Source organism: Sarcophilus harrisii, chromosome 2 (assembly GCF_902635505.1).
Source record: "Sarcophilus harrisii chromosome 2, mSarHar1.11, whole genome shotgun sequence".
NCBI lineage: Eukaryota > Metazoa > Chordata > Mammalia > Dasyuromorphia > Dasyuridae > Sarcophilus > Sarcophilus harrisii.
This window is the reverse complement of record NC_045427.1, coordinates 483,137,711-483,160,742: the sequence shown is the minus strand read 5'-3', so window position 1 is coordinate 483,160,742 and position 23,032 is coordinate 483,137,711. Positions and strand designations below refer to the sequence as shown.

General features: G+C 33.5%; 1 protein-coding gene across 9 annotated transcripts in view; it reads right to left on the bottom strand.

Annotated features, from left to right (window-relative positions):
• The window catches only part of PRRC2B (proline rich coiled-coil 2B), a 113,892-nt gene that overhangs the window by 41,652 nt on the left and 49,208 nt on the right, over positions 1-23,032 (bottom strand). For all 9 annotated transcript variants that reach the window (XM_031954858.1, XM_031954861.1, XM_031954863.1 and 6 more), the window contains exons 2-6: positions 14,698-14,867; positions 13,264-13,441; positions 10,119-10,221; positions 4,689-4,761; positions 8-151 (exon numbers count right to left, since the gene is read on the bottom strand). In XM_031954858.1, the coding sequence (XP_031810718.1) occupies positions 8-151; positions 4,689-4,761; positions 10,119-10,221; positions 13,264-13,441; positions 14,698-14,812 (613 nt within the window). In that variant the 5' untranslated portion in view covers positions 14,813-14,867. The remainder of the gene's footprint in view (positions 1-7; positions 152-4,688; positions 4,762-10,118; positions 10,222-13,263; positions 13,442-14,697; positions 14,868-23,032) is intronic.

Genomic DNA, 23,032 nt, shown 5'->3' with positions numbered 1-23,032 from the left:
AACTTACTCTGTGGGCGGAGGCTTGGTCCTGGCCCATACGACAGATCTAAGACGCCCTTTTCTTTGCCAACCTTGTCCTGCTCGCCAGCTGCTTTCAGCGTCGGAAATTCCTCGGGAGAGAAGGATAATAGTCGGCTTGAGCCCCTTGAACCTGTCAAATAAACCAGGACGAAATCAGTGGAAAAAATGAGTTATAAACTAGAAAAGCTTTCTCTAACTATAAAATTCTAAATCTGAATCTGTGGCTCATTTAAAGCCTTGATACACTAAAATAGAATTATTTTTAAATGGGCCAGTCTAGGTAGACTAGAGGACAATGGTAGTGAGGGGCAAAGACCATGTGTTCTACCCTCAAAGCAAGCAAGTAAATATCTTTCTGGCTACAGACTATATACCACCATAACCCTACTACTGCAAACCATCTTGTTTATAAGGGAGACAAGTGATGAGATACGGCATGGATAAGCACAAATGCAATACTACTCTTGGGGAGAAAAACACAAAAAATGTAGGTTTCATGCTTTCTTGACGATGACGCTCATTAGTAGTATTATCTTTGAAAAAGGACAACATTGACACTGCATACATCACCTTTAGGAAAGTCAAGTGAAGTCTCTCTCCAAGTACTTTCAGATGGCACCCATATCACCAGGTATTTCCAGACTGTCCCTATCCTCTTATGTTGAGTCTATCTTTTCTCACTTCATTTTTGTTTACATTTCTTCAAGTCCTCTTACCTCAAACATTTAGTCCAGAACCCACAGTGGAATTTAATGAAATTTTCTAGAATTTCAGACCTCCTATAATTTACTGTAAATTTGGTAAGCCTATTACAATTGTAATAAGAATCACACACCAAATGCCTCACTGTGACCTACACTGTTCTCTGCACAGTTGAAGCACAAACTTCCCCTAGGTATAATTAACACTACTGATTCATGATCTTGCTTAACTAAGGCAGACTTTGCCAAAAGGAAGCGGCTTAGGCAGCAACTCATCTTCCACCACAGTTAGTAAGGAAGTCCCAAAGTCATATAAACCTGCCATTGTAATAACTGTACACATTATTCACAAACTATTAACCAGAGTGTCCATTTATAAATGTTACAAAAGAGCTACTGCTGTGAAGAATGTGTTTAGCTTGCAATTATTTCATTGTTTAAAAGGTCATTGGCAAGAATAAAACATGAAGAGATCTATTTTTTAAAATGAGAGATTACAGAATCTAAAAAATCAATGTTCAATATGGCTTTTTTGGGGCATTTCCTTTTGCACAGGTGGCCTTGGTTGCATAATTATAAACATCAAGAAGATGCCTGATTTCTGTAGTATTTTAGGAAGAAAGGCATTATATAAATCCAAGTTATTATTCATAGAGAATCTTTAATTTGAGAACATCTTTACATTATCTAGTCTAGTTCTTGCATTTTACATAATAGGTAACAGATATAGAGAGGTGAAATTATTTTTGCCAAAGGACAAATAATCATAGATTTAGGATCCAACTGGAGGAATGGATCCTAGAGGTCATCTAGACTAGCCCATTTATTTTACAAATAAGAAGACTGAAGTGCAGAAAATTAAAATAAATAATAATAAGAGGAACTGAAACTCCTGTCCTCTGATTCCACATACAATGCTCTTTCCATTGCTTCTCTTACTCAGACTATACTCTATAGAATCCACATAAAGAGGAAGACAAATATCACTGTTATAAATACCATGACATTACTTTACAGATCAGCCACTATTCCCTTGAACTAAGAGAAACACTGCCAATAACACATATTAGCCAAGTTCCCATGTACACATTCATGCCAGATGTGAACTCATCCTCAACTTTCCCCAACATATAAATTAACCTACTGCAGCTAATTCCCTTGCAGAAATGATGGGCAAAATAATAGATCAAATAATTCTACCACTAGACTACAATTATCTTCACAACAGCATTATCTAAAATGTAAACTACATTACCTCTCAATAGAGGAATTAGGGCAAAATTGAAACCAAGCATTTCTCATCAATGACTTCAAAAGAGAATGACAAAACATAAGATGTACTTTTTCTGTTGTGTGGACAATTAGTACTTCAATATCCAGTACTGTCTGCTAGGGTCTGTCAGGATCATTACCTTATACAATGAGCAAACTGCAGAGCCAGGATATAAATCCAGGTCCTCTTGACTTCAAATCCAGTGCTTTCCACATTAAACTACACTGCCTCTCATTATTAATGCAGCTCCCATTAAAATTTCTTTCAACTTCTGTAAATAGTGCACAAAACTAGTAAGCTACAAGGCCACTAACTTTAAAAAAAATCCAATCACTAATCTCAAGTAGAGATTCCCTAGCTCCATATGAATTGAGAAATGAAGTATTGATAGCAAATTCAAAGTTTTCCATAATCTGTTACTAGCCCACTACCCCCCCCCTTTAGTCCAATGTGATGTTATATACTCTCCACCCTTTAGCCAAATTTACTCTCTCCTTAATACATCTTATGCTTACCTTTGCTCATACTAGTTTGTATATGCTTTGAATTCCTACATAGCCTTCAAAGTTTCAACTCAAAAGTGACCTCCTCTAATAATATCTTACTAAACCATCCCTTTCCCACACCCTCTTGTTTCTCTGTGGCCTCTACTTTGGCATTGACCTCATATGGCACTTTCTTTTGAAACTCTCTAATGCACTTAAACAATAATATTTTTCATTATGGTTTATGTGTTTGTGGTTTATCCTCCATTAGACTATAATTCTCCTGAGGAAAAAGAACAGTTTTCACCTCAATAGAGCTTATTTCTTAATAGGGACATAACGTATTAGCTAAACTTTTTACTTCCCCAACAACTAATTAGGACTGTTCATTTTGTGTGTATGTTAATAAATGCTGGGCAAATTAATTGAAAATTGACTTTTAGGATCAAAAAAGTTAGTATCAATGCTGAACTAAGAAATCCAGGAAAATCACATGATCATATCATAGGTTCACATATCTAGAACTAGAAAAGACTCAAAAGACCATCTAGTATAGGCTGAGGCAATGTGATACAATGGGATTTTACTGGAACTGGTTTTGAAGGACTTAGAGTCAAGTTCTAGCACTACTGTTCAAAACTTGAATGTTATCTTAATCAAGTCACATAAATTCTCTAAGATTCACTTTCTCATCCATAAAATAAAGGGGCTGGAACAGATGATTTCTAAGCGGCCAGCTCTAAATATATGATCTTAGTCTTCATCTTTCATTTTACAAATAAGAAACTGAATCTCAGAAAATTTAAGTGATTTGCCTAAGATCACACAGGCAGGATGTGGCAGAGGTGATATTTGAACCTTTGGCCTCTGATCCCAAAACCATTATTTCTTTCACTGTACCATGCTGTCTCTTCAAACATTAGAGGTAAGAATTGAACTGTGGCTGTTTTTATGATTGTTTTTTCTCTTAAATATTTTATAACTAACTATAATAGTCTGCATTTGTGTCAATCCAAAATGTTTATTATTTTCCAATACCAACCTTTCCATGAAAACTGTTTTTAATAATTTTTTCTACATACTTACTAAAACCATTATATTCCTCATTTTTTATCCAAAATTATCTTGCTAATATTCAAAGTAGAGACCAAAAAATAGGAATAGACTATTAAGTAGCCTAATTCTACAATCAACTAGTACTATGAATCAAATGCATTCACAGCATGTTTTCATATTACCTGCTATTATAAAACATATAATTTTCTTTGACAAAGATAGGGTATTAAAGTTCTATAGAAAAGAGAAAGGATGCTAGAGTTTTATGGTAATAAAATTTTCTCACAAACAATCCTTTTTCTTTCCTTCTCCTCTTTCTAAACTGTTAAGGTTTTTAACCTGTGGATAAGGATCTCCTAAGGTGTTTAGAGCAAACTTTCCCCTTGCTTATAACCTTCCAAAAGTGAGCAGACCATCATCATGATGCCCAGAAGTATCCTTATCACTTGTGGAGAAGATATAGTTTTGTTCCTACTCTGAAATTTACTTTGCAGTCATTCCTTTGTATTGTATTCCTTCCATTTCCAAGTTTGACTAAAGAACTTCAAGGATTTACAACCAATAGGAATTTTAGATTTGTATGAATTCATGGTCTTGAGATAAGCTCAAATCAAATTCATTATTATCCCTCATTCTGGACAATTGTGCATCATTTATTTGTAAAATTACAGAAAATTTCCCTTGATACCTTTACCTGCCCCCTATTCCTCTATAGGTTTAACCTGTTGATTTCTCCTACATAATTGCTTATAACCAAGCAACAAACTCCCTGAAGTGATATTATTTATAACCCTATACCCAAAGACAGTACAAGGAAACACAACAATTCTTTGAGGGTTCTGGCAGAGAAGAAATATACAATCCTATCAAACCAAGCTATTTGTACAAACAAATTACAGACTGACAGAGGAGATTATTCAGCTCTTCTATACACACTTCAACACAAATATTTCTCTCAATACAATGATTTCAAAGAGCCAACACACTGCAAAAAAAAAAAAAAAAAAAAAAAAAAAAAAAAAACAGCAGCAATAACATAATATTCAGACTTTGGAATTAAAATATTCATAATCATGTGACACAATGACAGGTCAACTTAGGGCTAACAAGGCCCACCTCGATAGGTAGGTAACTCCCTCTACCCACACTCACCACCTTCGTGTCCTACTGGCTTTCCATTCAGCTGTGCCCATGACTTTGGTCCACCTGGCACTGAATTTGTACTCTGTAAGAAGGAAGAAAACAAAAATGAAATTATGGCTCATTTACATAGTTTACTTAGATTACTTTGTTTACTTAAGGGTACAGAATAAATGAGCCCAAAAATCTTTTATTCAATCCCTGTTCTATCTGCTCAGGTGCCCATCAGCTATATAACCTCAAGTTTTAGAGCCATTTTAAAACTGCACACTGTAAGGAAGACCTTGTAAGATGTTGCAGGGCAGATGCAGCAGAACTATATACACCTGTATGCAGTGTTTGCACTACTTATCTTCTCTCTGGAACAGAAGGAAGAAAAATAGAACTAAAGTAGAAGAACTTCAAAACTAAGCCTGAAACAAGACGCACGAAAGAAATGTATTTTCTTTGCTTGGTTGTCAATTTGATTTTCTTGCTAAAACTTAAGATTATTAATAAATTTGACCTCTTTTTTGGTTCATAGCTATTAAATTTATGATCTGTCAAATATTAGTTAAAACCATATTTTGGTAATAAAGAGAATTAAAAGTACTAAATGATCAGTGAAAACTACTATTTCAATTAGAAAAACTTTTAAGTGGCATATAAGGTACTACCATCATTTTTACATAAAGAATAAAAGTGTTATGGTTATTCTTCTGCATGGCACAACACTTTAGAAATACATCCTTCTCTCTTAAACTATATTTGCTGAGTCTCAAAATTAATTCAATTTTCCTTTTGGGGCTATTATTCCTTGTTATAACCTTCACTAGGGTCATTATTCTTAATTGCTTTCCTCTTCCAATTGTAAAGGAAGATATTTAAAAAACAACAATAACAACTTAAACGGTTAAGATGACTGACAGAGATGCCCTAACAATCTTAAAACTCTTTCCCCATCTATCCCCTTCAACAGTCAGTCAAAAAAGGTAAACATTTCCAATGAGCCAAGTGTAGTGCAAAGTGCTAAAGTTATATTCATTAATTACACTAATATTACATATTTAAATATTGTAGAAACATAAATACATTAGTGCTCAATATAAAAATTTTCTTAAACCAATACAACAATCACCATAGAATATATATGTCCCTAAATGATTGAAATAGAAGGCATCATTCCATTTATATCTGAAATTCCTCATACATAGCATTCTATGTTTCACCATTTATCAATTAGAGAATGGCTTGAATTCTTATAAATTTGAGTCAATTCTCTATATATTTTAGAAATGAGGTCTTGGTAGGTCTTGGTAGTGGTTGTCTTCCATTAGCTCATGTGAGCACCTTCATGAGGTAGTTTTTTTTTTTTTTTTTTAAATCAAAGCCTTTTAATTTTCAAAAGATGTGCATGGATAATTTTAACATTAACCCTTGAAAAACCTTGTGTTCCAATTTTTCTTCTCCTTCCCCTACATAGTAAGAAATCCAATATATGTTAAACATGGTAAAAATGTTAAATCCAACACATGCGTACATATTTATACAATTACCTTGCTGCAGACAAAAATCAAATCAAAAAGGAAAAAAAATAAAATAAAATGCAAGCAAGCAACAAGAAAAAGAGTAAAAATGCTATGTTGTGAACCACACTCAGTTCCCACAGTTCTCTCTCTGGGTGTGGATGGCTCTCTTCATCACAAGATCATTGGAATTGGTTTGAATCATCTTATTGTTGAAGAAAGCCATGCCCATCAGAACTGATCATCATCATCATATAATCTTGTTGTTGCCATGTACAATGATCTCCTGGTTCTACTCATTTCATTTAGCATTAGTTTATGTAAGTCTCCAGGTCTCTCTAAAATCATTCTGCTGATCGTTTCTTATAGAACAATAATATTCACATACCATAACTTATTCAGTCATTCTCCAACTGATGGGCATCCATTCAGTTTCCAGTTCTTTGCCAATACAAAAAAAGCTGCCATAAACATTTTTGCATATGTGGATCCCTTTCCCTCCTTTAAGATCTCTTTGGGATATAAGCCCAATACAAACACTGCTGGATCAAAAGATATACACAGTTTGATAGCCCTTTGGGCATAGTTCCAAACTGCTCTCCAGAATGGTTGGATCACTTTACAACTCCACCAATAATGTGTTAGTGTTGCAGTTTTCTCATTATCTTTTCCTGAAGTATGTAGTAGTACCCCAGAGTTGTCTTAATTTGTATTTCTCTGATCAATTGTGATTTAGAGCACCTTTTCTTATGACTAGAAATGGTTTTAATTTCTTCATTTGACAAATGTTCATATCCTTTGACCATTTATCAATTAGAGAATGGCTTGAATTCTTATAAATTTGAGTCAATTCTCTATATCTTTTAGAAATGAGGTCTTTATCAGAACTTTTGAATCTATATGTTTTTCCAGTTAATAGCTTCCCTTCTAATCTTGTCTGATAGTACCAAATGATTTTGATTATGAGGCAGTTCTTAATCTTGCCAGTTATTAGTACTTTCCTCCTCCAAATTACCCTGTATCAATTTTGTATTTCCTTACTTATGTAAATATCCTTTACCCACCCTTTCAGCCCCCCAAAATGGAAATCCCGCAGGGCATCAAAGTCTTGTTTTTTATTTTTGTATCCCCAACACCTAGCAGAGTACCTTGGGCATGAAAACAGATGCTTTTTTAAATTGCATGTGTCAAATGAACAGAGTAGATCTTCTATGATCTGTCTTCCAAAATATGAAGGAGTTAACTAGTAACTTAACTATGGCAGTGACTGGATAAAGATGAAGATTGGAATAAGTCACTGGAAGCAAAGTACATGCAGTTTTAGAATAAGAAAAGAAGCTGTCAATTGGAGATGGAATTTTTGCATTCAGTATCCCTGATAAAATTTTTATATCAAAGATACAAAGGGAACTAACATAAATATATTAAAGTAAGAGCCAAGAGTCATTCCATAACAAAGGATCAAAGGCTATGAATAGTTTTCAGAGGAAACACAAACTAGCAATAATCATATGATAAAATGTGCCAAATCACTAATAAAATGTAAATTCAAGAGTCTTTTTCGCTTTATATTTTTCAGGTAAAAGATGAAAAGAATTAATATTATAGCGTCTGAAATGACAGGAAAAAACTATGTAGTTGGGAAAACTGCGAACTAGTCTAAATATTCTGCAAAACAATTGAGAAAAGTCACTAAGCTGTAAGCTATTCATTCTCTTTGACCTAGTGACACACTATTAGAATGGAGACAATATACCCAGAAAAAGTGAAAGACAGAAGGAAATCCCACATAGTACCAAAATATTAATAGTAGCATTCCTTGTGGTATCAAAAAAAATGGAAACAAAGTAAATGCCAATTGAGGATTGACTATACAGACTCTGTGTGGCAAATGTAATAAAATATTACTGTGTCATTTAAAAATGACAAATATGAGAAATTTAGAGAAAAAATGGGAAGATTCAAATGAAGTACTACAGAATGAAGACAGTAGGACCAAGAGAACAATATACACAATGACTACAATAATGTGAAAGAAACAGCAGAGACAAGTGAACTCAAGCAATGAATAATCTTGATTCCAAAGAACAAGGACATATATCACTCTTAGAGCTGTGAGGAAAAATGATTTTGTACAGCATACAAGGCAGAATTGTTGTGTCATATAATTTTTTTTTTGTTACAAGGGAGAGAGTTTAATGGGGAATAGAGGAATACAAAGGAATTGGAATTACTCTAACATTAAAAAAACAAACAAACAAAACAAAACAAAACCAAAAGGCATACTTGGAAAAAAAAATAGAAATCACTGTAGTGGGTGAAGAAGAATATGATCCTCCATCAAACCTGATGGAGAAGAAATCATGCAGGCACTGGAGAAAAGCTTCAAAAATTGCCTTACCTATCTATATCTATCCTTGCTCTAAGTTTATATGTAGCCATGAGGATGAACCTCTCCTGCCAATCACAAGCACTACAGTGGAAGCAAATCACAATATGACAATGGAAGAAAGTATTAACTGCCTAGTCAATTAAACCTAGTTAGTTTTATCCTTGATATAGAAACTACCAAGTTGTGTCTCTCTTTTGTTTTCAAAAGTTTTTGTTTTTTGCACAAGAATTCAGACTTCACTGATTTATCTTCCCAGTTTAAAAAGCAGCATTGAACACATACACAACATTTAATGAACTCGTGATGACTTAAAAAAAAATTCAGCTTCAAAATCCAGAAAACTAGATTTGAACCCAACCTTGTGTGTTCTCAGTGGGTCAGATCAGGATTTAATTCAGGAGAGTCAAATTTCATATCTCAGGCTGGTATGTTTTTTAAGTTTATAGGGGTTTTTATAAGGCCAATGTGAAACCAAAAACTTTTGTCACTGCCACATACTTGTTCACATTTCAATTAAAAAATTGAAAAGAGAAGGAAAAGGTCTGAAAAATCATCTCCCATCAGATAACAATATAATCTAAATGTAATGTGTGTTGCTTTAATAATAATAGCTAGCATTTATATACTTTAAGAACTGCAAACCTTTTACACATGTAATCTCATTTGATCTTTGGTCCTGGGAAGGGCTACACTCTCAAGAAACTACTGAGGCAAAGAAAGATTAATTGTTTTACTTGTCTAGTATCTGATGAAGTATCTGAAGTCAGGTCTTCCTAACTCCCAAGTTCAGCACTCAATCCACTGTGCCACCTATCTGCCTTTCAAGAGATTCACCAATTCCTGGATATTTAGGTCTGGATCTATTGTCTTTTGATGTGCATTAAAATCCTTAGAATTGATGGTTATTAACTGGGGAATAACATAAAATGTGGTATGTAAATATAAAACAGAGAAACATGGGGATTCATACAAATTGATACAAAGTCAAGTAAACCAGAACCATGAACATAATATATAAAAGCACTACAATAATGTAAATGAAAAGAACAAAATTATCAAGTAAAATGAAGCCTAATACTTTAATGATAATAAATCAAGCTTGGCTCCAACAAAAGAAAAAGGAAGAAAAAGCACCTCCCTCCCTCCTTTGTAAAGGTGAGAGATTATGGAAGTAGAAAACTACATGTAATATTGGTTGATACACTGGTTAATTTTGCTGAAGTATTTTTCCCCTCCTTGAAGTCTTTTCCCCAAGAAATGGCCCCTCTGAGGAAGGGGAGAAGAAAGGGAAAAGAAAGAAAGGGAAGGAGAATAAAAAGAGAGAAGAAAGGCCACCAAACTTGTTCCATTTGTTATTGTCAGTGGTCATTCTTTAAAGTTACTTGGTTAAATACAAAATGTTTGATATTACAGAAGCATTTTTTAAAGTCTTATTTAACCACTTCCTGCAGAATAAGAGGTCACGCACAGCTCCTGCTTGGTCCCAAAAAACTATGGAGGCCACAGAATGTAGAGAATATTTAGGTTATAGACACTTGTACCCACCTCCTGACTGATTGATTGTGTCGGCTTCTGTAAATTGGAGACAGATTTCTGCAAACCCGGCTGCAGCAGCGACTCCTGCGGCTGTGCGGCCGTCACACTGGAACTAGACAAATCAGCAGAACAACTGGCATTATTAGACAAGATATAACACAGTGACAAAACTCCATAGGCCATAACTGCTCAACTATTTGATGGAAATAAAATCTACTGCTTTATTACGCCCTTAAAAAATCTCTCCCCAGCATTCTGGCAAGAAATGGGAAATTAAGTCTTTCACATGAGGACAAAACAACCCTCTGCTCTTCTATGGTACATTTGTCTACAAAAGCTCAGGGTTTTTTTTTTGTTTGTTTTTTTTTTTCCAAAAAATTAAAGTGAAAAGAACTCTGCAGAAGGAATGACTGAGCCCCAGCAAAAGAAAGCAACTGCTCACTGTAAATTTTCTGGTCTAAGATCTTCATGTTTTCAGGGATCATAGCATTCCATCTAATCAGACCCCTTCATTTTACAGAAGAGGAAATTATCAGATGCTTCACTGTCTTGAAATACAGATAAGTTTGATTTTTTTTAACAGAGTAACAAAATAATTTTTTTTTAAACAGAGTAACCAAAAAAAAAAAAATTTTTTTTTTTTTTTAAATGAGGAGGTCTTGTATACTGATTCAATAGTTCAATCCAGTCACAGCCATTTCCAACTTTGGGAATAGGGGTAGGGGAAAATGCAATAGTTTACTCTATATTAGCTTATTCATTAACCAAAATTCTTCATTTTTCCTCTACTACTTCTGTTACTTTTTAGTCACTACAAAATATTCCAAAAAAAAAAAACCACCCAACAAAATACGACTATAGAGAGATCTTTGGGGTTCCCCTACACTTCAATGTCTCTGCTCAGTCAAGTCCAGAGATGTCACTTTTGTATCTATTACTCCCAAATACTAGGATGGAATTAAGCCATAGTTTCAATTATCTTTTAATATTACAACTAAAGAAATGGCTAGTGTGGAAAGGAAATAATTATCCATTCCAGCATGAACACCTGAAAAAGTAGTGGAAGGAATAAAGAGAATAACTGAGCAGGCACAATTTCTTCTACAAAAGTTTCTTCTTTTACCTCACCCCATTGTGGATCTGCACTAGTATGAACATTCTTCATTATGGCTATCAAATATTTATTAGTTAATCTCAAATAGCAATCAATCATTTTCTCTGAACCACAAGGAAAGCCTAAATTTTACCATGCATATATCCTGTATAATACTTATCTTCAAGACAAAAACACACAAGCTTTTGAATTCCTATGGAATAATCTTTAAAAGATATATAGGGGCAGCTAGGTGCCACAGTAGATAGAGCATCAGCCCTGGAGTCAAACCCTCTTAACTTTAATTGCCTCACAGATTTAAATATATATAGAAAATGTGGTATGTAAATATAAGACTGCAAATAAGGCTATAATGAATAAAGAGAAAGATGGGTATTCATACATATACATATATATTTCAAAGGATAAAAGAAATATATTTTCATTTTAGTTATTCTTAACACCTTTTCATCTAATTATAGTTTAGGCTTATTTTCTAAGCCTGGATACACTGACTCATTAAAGGTATCATGCTACAGTGTAAGAGCTTAGTTTAAATCTCAGAGAGCTAACAATCTCTTAGGACCTCAATTTTTTCAATTGCAAAGAAAGAAAAAATTAAAAGACAGGACTAAGTGATTTATAAAAGACAGGTGTCTGCTTTAAGGGCAAACAAAAGCTACTTTAAAGACCATATATTGTTCTCTAAACCTTAGTTTCCCCCTATATAAATTGGAGATAACTTTATTCTACCTGTTCACCTCATAGGGTTGATGTGAGAAGAGTGCTCTGTAAAACTGATCTCCAGAAAGGTGAAAATATTATTATTACTAGATGAATCTACCATGCTCTTTCAACCTGTCTATCCACCTATAAGAGTTATATACCCTGATGAGTTTTTATTTTGTTTTTTAAATCCCTTTTTTCCTCCTAGTTATTTTTTTTTTAATACACATTTCTTTATGAATCATGTTGGGAGATAAAAATCAGAACAAAAGAGAAAAACAAAACAGAAGAAAAAGAAAAAACAAATTAAACATAGCATGTGTAGATTTATATTTAGTCTCACTGATGGGGTTTTAGTAAATGCTATCATGATCACTCTCAGTGATCAGAGAAAACGGTATGTTCTAAGCTACTTTTACCTTCTCCTAAGAGTACAAAACATAGTGATGATTTTATTGTCCAGCAATAGTTCTAATAAGTAGTTATCTGGTAGACAATTATGAAGAGACCCTTTCTTCTCTTATTTCAATTCCTTCATCCTGAAATTCATCCTCTTAAAAAGTCAACACTCTAAGATTACAAATTACAGAAGGAGCTATGACTAGAAAATATTAACTAGAAAATGTAAGTCTATTTAGACAAGTGAAATGTAAATGACCATACAGGGATTATTTTAAAATGTTGCATGTGAGGAGCAGCTAGATGGCGCAGTGGATAGAGCACCAGCCCTGAAGTCAGGAGGATCTGAGTTCAAATGTGATATCAGGCACTTAACACATCCTAGCTGTGTGACCCTGGGCAAGTCACTTAACCCCAATTGCCTGAGCAAAAGAAAAATTGCATGTGATTAATCAGAAGACCTTAAGTTTACTACAATGCATGACTTTCTTTGATAATTGTATTCAAGAAATGGGGAATGTCCTTCATTAGTCCTTCCCAAGTAATTCTGCAATACATTACTTAGAAACATTATAGAACAAGTCATTACAGAAACTTTTGGGGGTGACAGGTCTTCTCTATGAGACCAGTGTCTGCTTTAAGGGCAAACAAAAACTACTTTAAAAATCATATTGCTCATAAAAATTTCTTCCATTCACTAAATGGCACCATCAAACTCTTAACATATAGGCAAAGTGAATTCAAGAAGCAAGAATCACCCATAGAAATTGAAAACTAAAAAGGAAGATACTTTTCAATCTAATTTTCTTTAGTTACAATTCCAAAATTGGAAATACTAGGAAAAGTAGACCTGGGAAACAGTGTGACCTGAGCCAACAAGATAACAAACATTTTCTATCTAAGTCTATGACAACATACACAAACAGTGGGCCTTACCTCTTTTGGTCTGGCTGGTCCTGCTTGTTTGCCCATCCTGTTCCGTCTTTGGGCACTATAATGATGTTAGGGTCGTTTCCTTTGTTTTCAGACTTCAAGCTTGGCAGGTTTGCAGGAGGCGGCATTCGCCGGGCAGTGGCAACTTTCCCGAGACTCTGTAAGCCATGTCTAGGAATAACTGTGAAAGGAAAGATTGGTAAAAGCCAACAAAAGCCAACAATCTCTAGCAAGAGTTCATTGTCAAATTCTGAATAATAGTGACTTAAAACACAAAAACAAAGAGTAGAATCACAAGTACAAACAAAAACATTTATTGTTGAGTCATTCTGTCATGTCTGACTCCTCTTGACTTCATTTGAGATTTTCATAGCAAAAATTCTAGAGTGGTTTTCTACTTCTTTCTCGGCTCATTTTACAGATGAGAAAACTGAAGCAACCAGGTTAAGTGACTTACCCAGGGTCACACATCTAAGAAGTATTATGGCCAGTTTTGAACTCATGAAAATGAGTCTTCCTAATTCCAAGCCCAGTGGCTCTATCCAAAAGCATCAAAGCATAACAAAATTAAGAAGTCACTTTCAGTGAAAATGATTCTAATAACACAGGAGAAATTATAATCATAATTCTTTATCAGATTATAAGCTTCTTGAGAGTTGTCGGTTTTATTTTTCATCTTTTTATTGCTAGAAACTAGAAAGATGTAGAAATCTTATTTCCTGGTCTCCCTGTAATGGCTCATGTTAAGTTTGGAATTATTCTATAACCTTAATTTAGAAAAAAAACCTTTTTGATAGGCAAAAAAACACTGGACTCTAGTCTATAAAGGGAAATTATTGAATTTTATATTTTAAAAAATTATGGGTATTAAAAGTTAAATATGGATTTGTCCACTATATAATAATAATTGAAACTAAAATTTAAATAGTACTTTATTGATCTAATTATTTCATTTTATCCTTACTATAACTGTAAAATTCTACTATTATTCTCATTTTATAGATGAGTAAAACTGAGGCAAAGAGATTAAATGACTTGCTCAGGATGGCAGGGATGGAGACTACAGAAGAAGGGTTGGGAGGAAGGGCTGGTATCTCTGAATCTTAGAATTAAATTTCTTTCAGGACAAATAACAAGTCATTGCACTTAAGAGAGCTCAATATTCCAAGAAGCTATACAGGCAAATACAATGATTTTCATGAAAACATCCCAGAATAGCAAATTAGGAATATTGTGAATGTCTCTAACTTTCAAAGCCTTTTGTCACAGGAGCAATCATGATTTCCCACATGTTCCTGTTGCCACTGTTAAAACAGAACAACAGACTTCATGGATCATAGTGGCTTGAGCTAGTGTGATAGTAATTACTACATTCTTATGGATTTTAGTCTAGAGATCCTTATTTAAGGAAAATAACTTGTTTCTCTGCCTTCTTACCTGTGCTTCTGATAGCTTCTACTGACTTTCCTTTATACTTATCAAATAGGCTGAGAGTCGAGTACTTGCTTTTCCCATCCTTTCCCTTGGTTATTTGCCCCAAACGATCTGACATTGCGATGAAATGTCATCTAGTAAGGAAATTTTTCTCGGCACCACTCCCAATTTGCCTTTAAAACAAGAAAGAAAAGAAATTGCAATTAGCTCATACCCTCTGATCAACTTCTGAACTAAGAAAATCTGGCTAAGATGTGAAAAACTGGCATCTATTATTAGAAAGCCACAATAAATGCCAACAATTAGTACATTTTCCCTTTAGGTAATCTGCATTCAGGACAAGCTTCAAGTTTGCAGAAAATTTATTAAATACTTATATACATCATTTAGCTCATCAAAGAAAACAAACAAAAGTCAAAAAAGAGAAAAGAAAAAAGGGAAGAAATGAAGATTGCACAATCCAGTTATCCTCTCATGCTATTCATTTCAGATAAAATCAAAGCATTAGTGGAGAAAAGAGTACAAGTTACTACCTATTCAAGGTTAATCATTCTATAGTTTTTGAAAAGGAAATCATTACCACCTATCTGGTTAATCAACAAAACCATAAATCTCTAAAAGTAAATGGGGGACATTAAACAGAGACAAACCAGAAAGTTTTGTCAAATTAATACATTGTGATAGACAGATATCTAAGCCTACCTGCCCTACCTATATTCCTATATTCTTTCTATCCTTGCCCCCACAATAACCTTTGAAGGTGGTTTAAGAGAAAAGGAACCAAGTCTAAGAAGTTTTACTTGTATCTGATTCCCTAAATCCAAATCATTATTAGAGTCCATGATATCCTTTTCTTCTGTCTTCCAAATTCTGAAGGAATCATACTGGCTTTGTTTTGTTTGCAAGATCATTTCCCCCCTCATTAAGATTAGGTTAGATGTCTTTTATAATGAATCTGAAACAACAAACTTATTAGTTTGAAAGAAGAAAAAAGCAAGGAAGTTTAAAAAAAATCTGACAGTGTTTGAAAACTGTCTTTACAGGACCAGGAGATCATTATATACTTCAACAACAATACTATATGATGACCAGTTCTGATGGACCTGGCCATCCTCAGCAATGAGATCAACCAAATCATTTCCAATCGAGCAGTAATGAATTGAACCAGCTACGCCCAGAGAAAGAACTCTGGGTGATGACTAAAAACCATTACATTGAACTCCCAATCCCTATATTTATGCCCACCTGTATTTTTGATTTCCTTCACAAGCTAATTGTACAATATTTCAGAGTCTGATTCTTTTTGTACAGCAAAATAACGGTTTGGTCATGTATACTTATTGTGTATCTAATTTATATTTTAATGTAGTTAACATCTACTGGTCATCCTGCCATCTGGGGGAGGGGGTGTGGGGTAAGAGGTGAAAAATTGGAACAAGAGGTTTGGCAATTGTTAATGCTGTAAAGTTACCCATGCATATAACCTGTAAATAAAAGGCTATTAAATAAATTAATTAATTAATTAAAAGAAAAAAAAAACTGTCTTTAAAGCAAATATTATTCTATAAAAGGCTGGAAACCAAACAAAAAGATTTTAAGACTCTGGAGGTCTGACTGTTTTGGCTTTGTCTGTGTATCCATAATAGTACAAAAAGCACAACACAGGGTTAGTGTTTATTGAAGGAGAGACTCTCCTCAGAATTTTATATCACCATTTAGGTTAATTCCACCTAAAAGCTGTCTTGTGAGATGCAGGTATCAATATCCTAAAGAATGAAAAACATAAAACATGAAGTACAAAGAGAAAAGCATCAAAAAGAGCATCAAGCACCTTCTCACAAATCTGGTACAAGCCCACACAAAGAAAGTGTACAGCACAAATAGTGTTGCCATTTCACTCCTCTCTCCAAAACTCAGTCTTATATAGTATTTCACCCCACTGTCCAAGACCATACATCTTCTTTTCTACTTCATCACTGCTCACAGTTAGTGATTAAACTAAGCTGAAATGATCAGAAATTCTCATAAATTAAAAAGCTAAAATAATAAAGGCAAAATATTCCAAGAGTATTTTGGGGGGCAATTTTCAGCATTCAATTTTAAAAGTCAAGTTAGTGTTTTTATTCAATACTACAAAATTTCAATTAACCGTCCTGCTTATGTTTTAAAAGAGGTTACTGACAACTCAAATTCATATTTAAGTTAGAGTTGGCCAGACGGTCAAATAACTTATAAACATTTTTATTGTTTTATGATTTATTATAAGCATGTATCCTAAAACATATTCATGCACTTTGCTGAATTATTAAATATTATCTTGTAAATGACAATGTAACAGAATGCCCCGGTGCCTCAGAGTCATGCTTATGAATATCATTAATAAATTATGAATATCAATAATAAATAAAAGAAGAATCTATAGATGGGTAACATAAAGAGTATAGGAGATTAGACTTAAAGTGTATCATCCGTAGTCTATCCTGGAAAATGTTTTAAAAAGTGAATCCTCAATTATTTTATTGCAATTGGTCTTCTTTTTAAAAAACAGGGCACATGGAGAAAAAATTCAACTAATGGGAGATTTTGATATCTCTGAACATATTATAACCATCATTAAATTTCAAACTACAAATGGGTACACTGAAATTAAATTCCTGTCTCATTCTATACACACATGGCATTTTATATTTCTGTATCAAATCTGTGACCTATTAAGCAAAATGCCTAATTCAAAGGTACACTACCACCACTATCTTGATGTTGACTCAGTGAAATATTCAACCAATAGACTGAAGCGAATCACTGATTTTCCTAGTAATGAATTATTTTTAGCATATATTTAGTAGTTCTTTTGTTTAACCAAATTCTATTAAACACAAATTCCAAATGAAAATTCAATCAATTCTCCAGCCATATATAACTCCAATGAAATTTGCTCTCAGTCAGAGACTCATTCCCCAGTTCTAAATAAAATGTAGCTTTCAGTAATTTCATCAGCTTCCATCTGCCAATAAACAACTCTTTACCAATGTATACATATCAAACCTCTCATACTACTTGAAAATTTACAAAATGCTTTCTTCATTCCACTTTCTTCATCTTCTCCACTATGAGATAATTAATCACATTAATATCCCCCTTTATAGGTAAGGAAACTGACTTAGTGGTAAAGCAATTTGCCTGAGGCAATACAATAAAAGGGGGTGCTGAGCCTCAAACTTGGGGCTCTTTCCACTCTACTGTCTCCCAGTCTGGATGAAGATTACAGCCACAAGGAAAAAAACAGGAACTTCATTAAACCAGAGAAGAATTTTAAAATTCAGTTTTGGAGCAAGGGCCATAAATTAAATCTCACTGTCAAAAGTTATCTGTTTAGAAGTTATCATTGAATAAGCAGGGGGGAAAATAGGGTCTAGAATTCCTAAGGAAATGGTGTTTTAAAATGTGGGAACAGCAAAGTTAAATATGAAAATGAAGACTAGACCCTTTTTTAGAGACGGATACAAGAAATTGTCCCTAATTAATCCTCCCTAAATACTATGGCGCTACCTACAACTTCAGAAAAGAAATTCAGGTAGAGGGGAGGAAATGGAGAAATATAATATAGTAGTTCACCTTTCTTCAGTTTAACAAAAGTTGTAAATCTGAATTAATACTACACGATTTCTGTCTTCTAACCCTAGGAAAAACTTCCACATGTAATGCCTTTATAAAGGGTCATTTTCAACTAAAACTATTCAATTATCTAAAGATTTTATTCAAAAATCCGTACAGCCAGTGCTTATTCTGGACCTGCCAATCTGAGAAGCATCTGGATCCTGTGAATTACAGCAATAAATAACTGTAACATATCTAAACACACATTCCCACAAATTTTAGAGAGATAGTCTCCACCCCCCACTGCCTCTTAGTTTCCCCATCTTCCTACTACTCAGCTCAAATCTCACCTACAGAAATCCAGGAAGCAAAAACTCTGGTGCCTTTCTTCCCCTTTCAAAATACATGCCTTTTTTTTCCTATTCTGCCCTTCCCTCCCTCTATATAGATTTGTAGGTGTATATTACACACATTTATTATCTATCTTGTACATAATCTCGATATTTACATATGATCTACTTTGTCATATTAGAATATAAGCTCCTTGAGGACAAGGGATGTTTTTTCTATAAACCTTTCTTTGAATCTACTTAGCACAATTATTACATGTAGTAAACATTTAATAAATAAATCTTTGTTGACTCACTAATCCTGTAGGAAAACAGAATTCCAAACCTTTTTACATATTACTGAAAAATTTGGAGGTAAAGATTGGCCTCAATTCTTTGTCTGCTGCTTTTTTGACTAGCTAGGTTAATGGTTCTCACAGGAAAGTCTTGAAAACAACATATTAAGGCAAAAATAAACACCTTCAAATACAGTTTCAGGGCATTTACTTACAATAACCCCAAGTTTCTTGTCAAAATCTTCCTGTCCCAAACTTTTCTCATTATTTGGGGAGATGATCAAAACTATCTCATCTTATCTTTAAACAGTAATAGTCCTCTAAATCTGGGCTTCTTAAAACTTTTTCCACTCAAGACTCTCAGATAAATAAAATAGGTATACAAATCAAACATTTATTGATAATAAACCATTATTTCATGATCTCCACATTCAGTAACCCGACCCCATATGGAGTCACAACCTACGGTTTAAGAAGCTTTGTCCTCTATATGACAGGACAACCAGGGGAATTAGTAAGAAATAACTGTTCTGTCTCTCTAATAGGTTTTTTCTTTTTCCTTTTTCAATTGACAAACATATCTTCTCTTCCTTCTACTCCCCACAACTTAAAAGAAAAGGAAAATTCTTGTAACAAACATGCTTAGTGAAGAAAAGCAAATTTCCACATTGTTCATGGCTATAAACCTACTTCTCATTCTGTGTTTTAAATCCATCACCTCTCTCTGTCTGGAGAAGTCTTTAGTATCTGTCATAATCAATTCGACTGGTTACGGTGTCGATAGGGTCTTTCAAAGTTGTTTGTCTTGACAATGCTCTTGTTCCTCTATAAACTGTTATGATTCTGCTCATTTCCCTATGCCTCAAATGATTGTTGAGTCTTTCCAAGTTTCCTTACACATTCCTTTCCTTATTTCTCAGAACCATAATAAGTATTCCATGTGAAAGTAAATTCACATATTGTAATTTGTTTAGCCATTCTCCACTTGATGGGTGCATCTCTGTAGTTTCTAGTTCATCACTATAAAAAAAAAAAAGCTGCTATAAATCTTTTTGATCCCACTTTTTTTAGAATGATTTAGAAATAATGAACTAATTAAATAATAAACTAATTAACAATAATCTATAAGATCAAAAGCTCTTACAGAACAAAAAGAGAACATCTAGTCTAAATTCCTCATTTTTCAAAGATTAACCCACAATCATATAGGTAGTAAGCAAGAGAGCTAAGATTTGACTCCATATCCTTTCACCCCAATTCCATTCTCTTTATTTCACCACACTACTAACTTATGCAAACCAGAAGGTATTTTAATTTAAGACTAAAAAAACCACTACTACTTACTATCTCTGTGTGATACTATGTCAGTTAACTCTTTTCCATTACCCCCCTTCTCCAAGCTTAAGAGTTTTCTTGTCTATAAAATAAAGGGGATCTATAACATCATTTTTAAGGAATGATGCTATGAAATTTCATCTATGATTAGTTGCAATATGGTTCCTTATATGGTAGATGAAGAAAAATATTTTAGAACGGTTGTTTGAGATTGAACTAATTCTTCAAACAATTGTACTTCATTTCCCCCATACTTTTTTTTCAAGGGCTTAATCAAAAAATATCAAGCTCTCAAGTTCTGACTGGCATTATAGAATCAATCAAGGACTTAGAACTAACTTTATTTTACCCCCTTAGCGTGGCTGTAAAATAAGTAGTCAGAGCAAGACAAGAAAGAGGCAAAATCCATATCATTTACCAATTTTGTCTCATCCAGATACTGATGAAAACTGTTAACTACCCACACCTTGAGGCTTTTTAAATTGAGAGCTGTTTTGTGTGTTCTCTCATACCAAAGTCAAATAAATTCTCACATGCAATAGACACAATGCTATCAGCTTTTTTCATTTTTAAGGCCAAAGATAGATTAAAATTGTGTCAGATATTTGTAGTCACAACAATGAAAATCAGAGATCTTTGCCATAAAGATGTAACGTGGGCAGTCTTCTCAATTTTTGGCACAAAGAAGCTGTCATCCCACCCTTGCCCCCAAAAGTCTTCCTATAACATCAAAATTCTTGGAAAATAATGTATAAAAGGTCCCTGAGGAGGGGGATAAATTGTTGTTTTTCTTCAAATCTTTAGCATACCTCAGAATTACAACTATGAATGACAACAAAATGAAATGAGAACAATAACCAAAAGTACACACTTTATATTTGCAAAGAAAAAAGGTTAGCAACAAACTTTACCTTCTTGAGCTTCATTTCACTGAAGGAAACAGAGCCACATCCAGTGAAAAGAACAGTAGACAAGAAGTCAAGAGGACTAGATTTTAATCCCAGCTTTAGCATCATTTACTATAATCTTGGACAAGTCATTTGCCATAACATCCCTTCATTTTCTGTTAACTTTAAACAGGCAGTTCTAAGTACCAAATGAGACAATGACACATAAGAATGTTCTCTGAAAGCACTACAACAAGTACAAAATAATACTGATTCATTAAAAACTAGGCAGATCACAACATACCAGATGATTAAGGATGCTAGATTTGGGAAGGATTGGGCATTGTCTATAGAACACAATAATTTTTTTTTTCTTTTACTGTGATTTAACTAAATACTGCTATATTATAATATTTGTAAGAATCTCAATCTCCACTTTAGTACAATTGACATGGATATTAAAAGCAATCTGATATTAAGAAATTGAAACAAATATGGTTCCAATGCCTAAAGCAATTTGAGAAAACGAAGAGATAGATCATAGAGTGGTATCTCTAATAATACTGATAGAAACATATTGGATAAAATATTAGAGTATAGCAACATATTAAAAAGAATTATAAACTATAACTAGGTTGGAGTTAAATCAGAAATGCAGGGCTAGTTTAATTTTATAAAACTATAATGAGCCATATTAACAAAAACAAAAATCACATTATCTATCAACAAATGCAAAAAAAAAAGCTTTTGATTAAAAATACTTATTTATGTTTAAAATATTAAAAACCTAGAAAACAAAGGGACTCCCTTTTATGATAAACAGTATAGTCATTTGTAATAAAAATTTACTGAGCACCTACCATATACCAGGTACTGTGCTAGTAGTTACAACTAAAAGTTAGTATTGTTTTGTAAAGGGACTTTCCAATAAGATCTGAGATTAGTAAAGCAAGAATGTCCATTATTACTACTATTACTTTATATACTTCTAACAATGCTAGATAAATAAGACAGAAAAAAAAATAAGAGCATAAAGATAGGCTAAGAAACAAAACAGTCACCTTTCACAAAATATATAATTTATTATTTTAAAAAAATTTTTATTTTAAGTTTTGAGTTTCAAGGTCTACCTCTTCCTCTCTCTGCCCTCTTCCCCTGCCCCGAGACAGTAAGCAATCATATATAGTATGTATAATATTTCTAAATTAGTCATTCTATACAAGACTCAAAAGAAAAAAATGAAAAGTGAAAAATACTATGCTTCAGTCTATATTGAATCAAATCAGTTATTTCTCTGGGAAGTGTGAACAGTATGCTTTGCCATTAATCCTTTGGGATTGTCTTAGATCTTCCTATTGCTGAAAATGGCTAAACCATTCACAATTCTTCATCAATATTGCTGTTATTGTAGACAATATTCTACTGATTCTGTTCACTTCACTATGCATCAGTTCATAAAAGTCTTTCCAGGTTTTTCTGAAGTCATCCTGCTTGTCATTTCCTATAAAACAATAATATTCCATCACAATCATAAACTACAGCTTTTGCTTAGCCATTCTCCAATTGATAGGCTGCCCTTAGATTGCCAATTCTTAGCTACCACAAAAAGAGCTGCTATAAATATTTTTGTACAAGTGAGTCCTTTTTCCTTTTGGGAGAGATATCTTTAAGCTAGAAACCTAGCAATGATAATGTTTAATTTACTTTTTTAAATTCTAAGAGATTCAGCTAAATAATGAAATAATTTCAGTAAAAGGGCTTTATTTTTTTTTTTTTTAATCTATCAGGGTTTCCATGTATTATCAAAAATACTCAGCAGAAAAAGAAGGAAAAAAATTCCACTCAAAATAACTACACATCATATAAAATATCTGGCAGTCCATTTACCAAGACA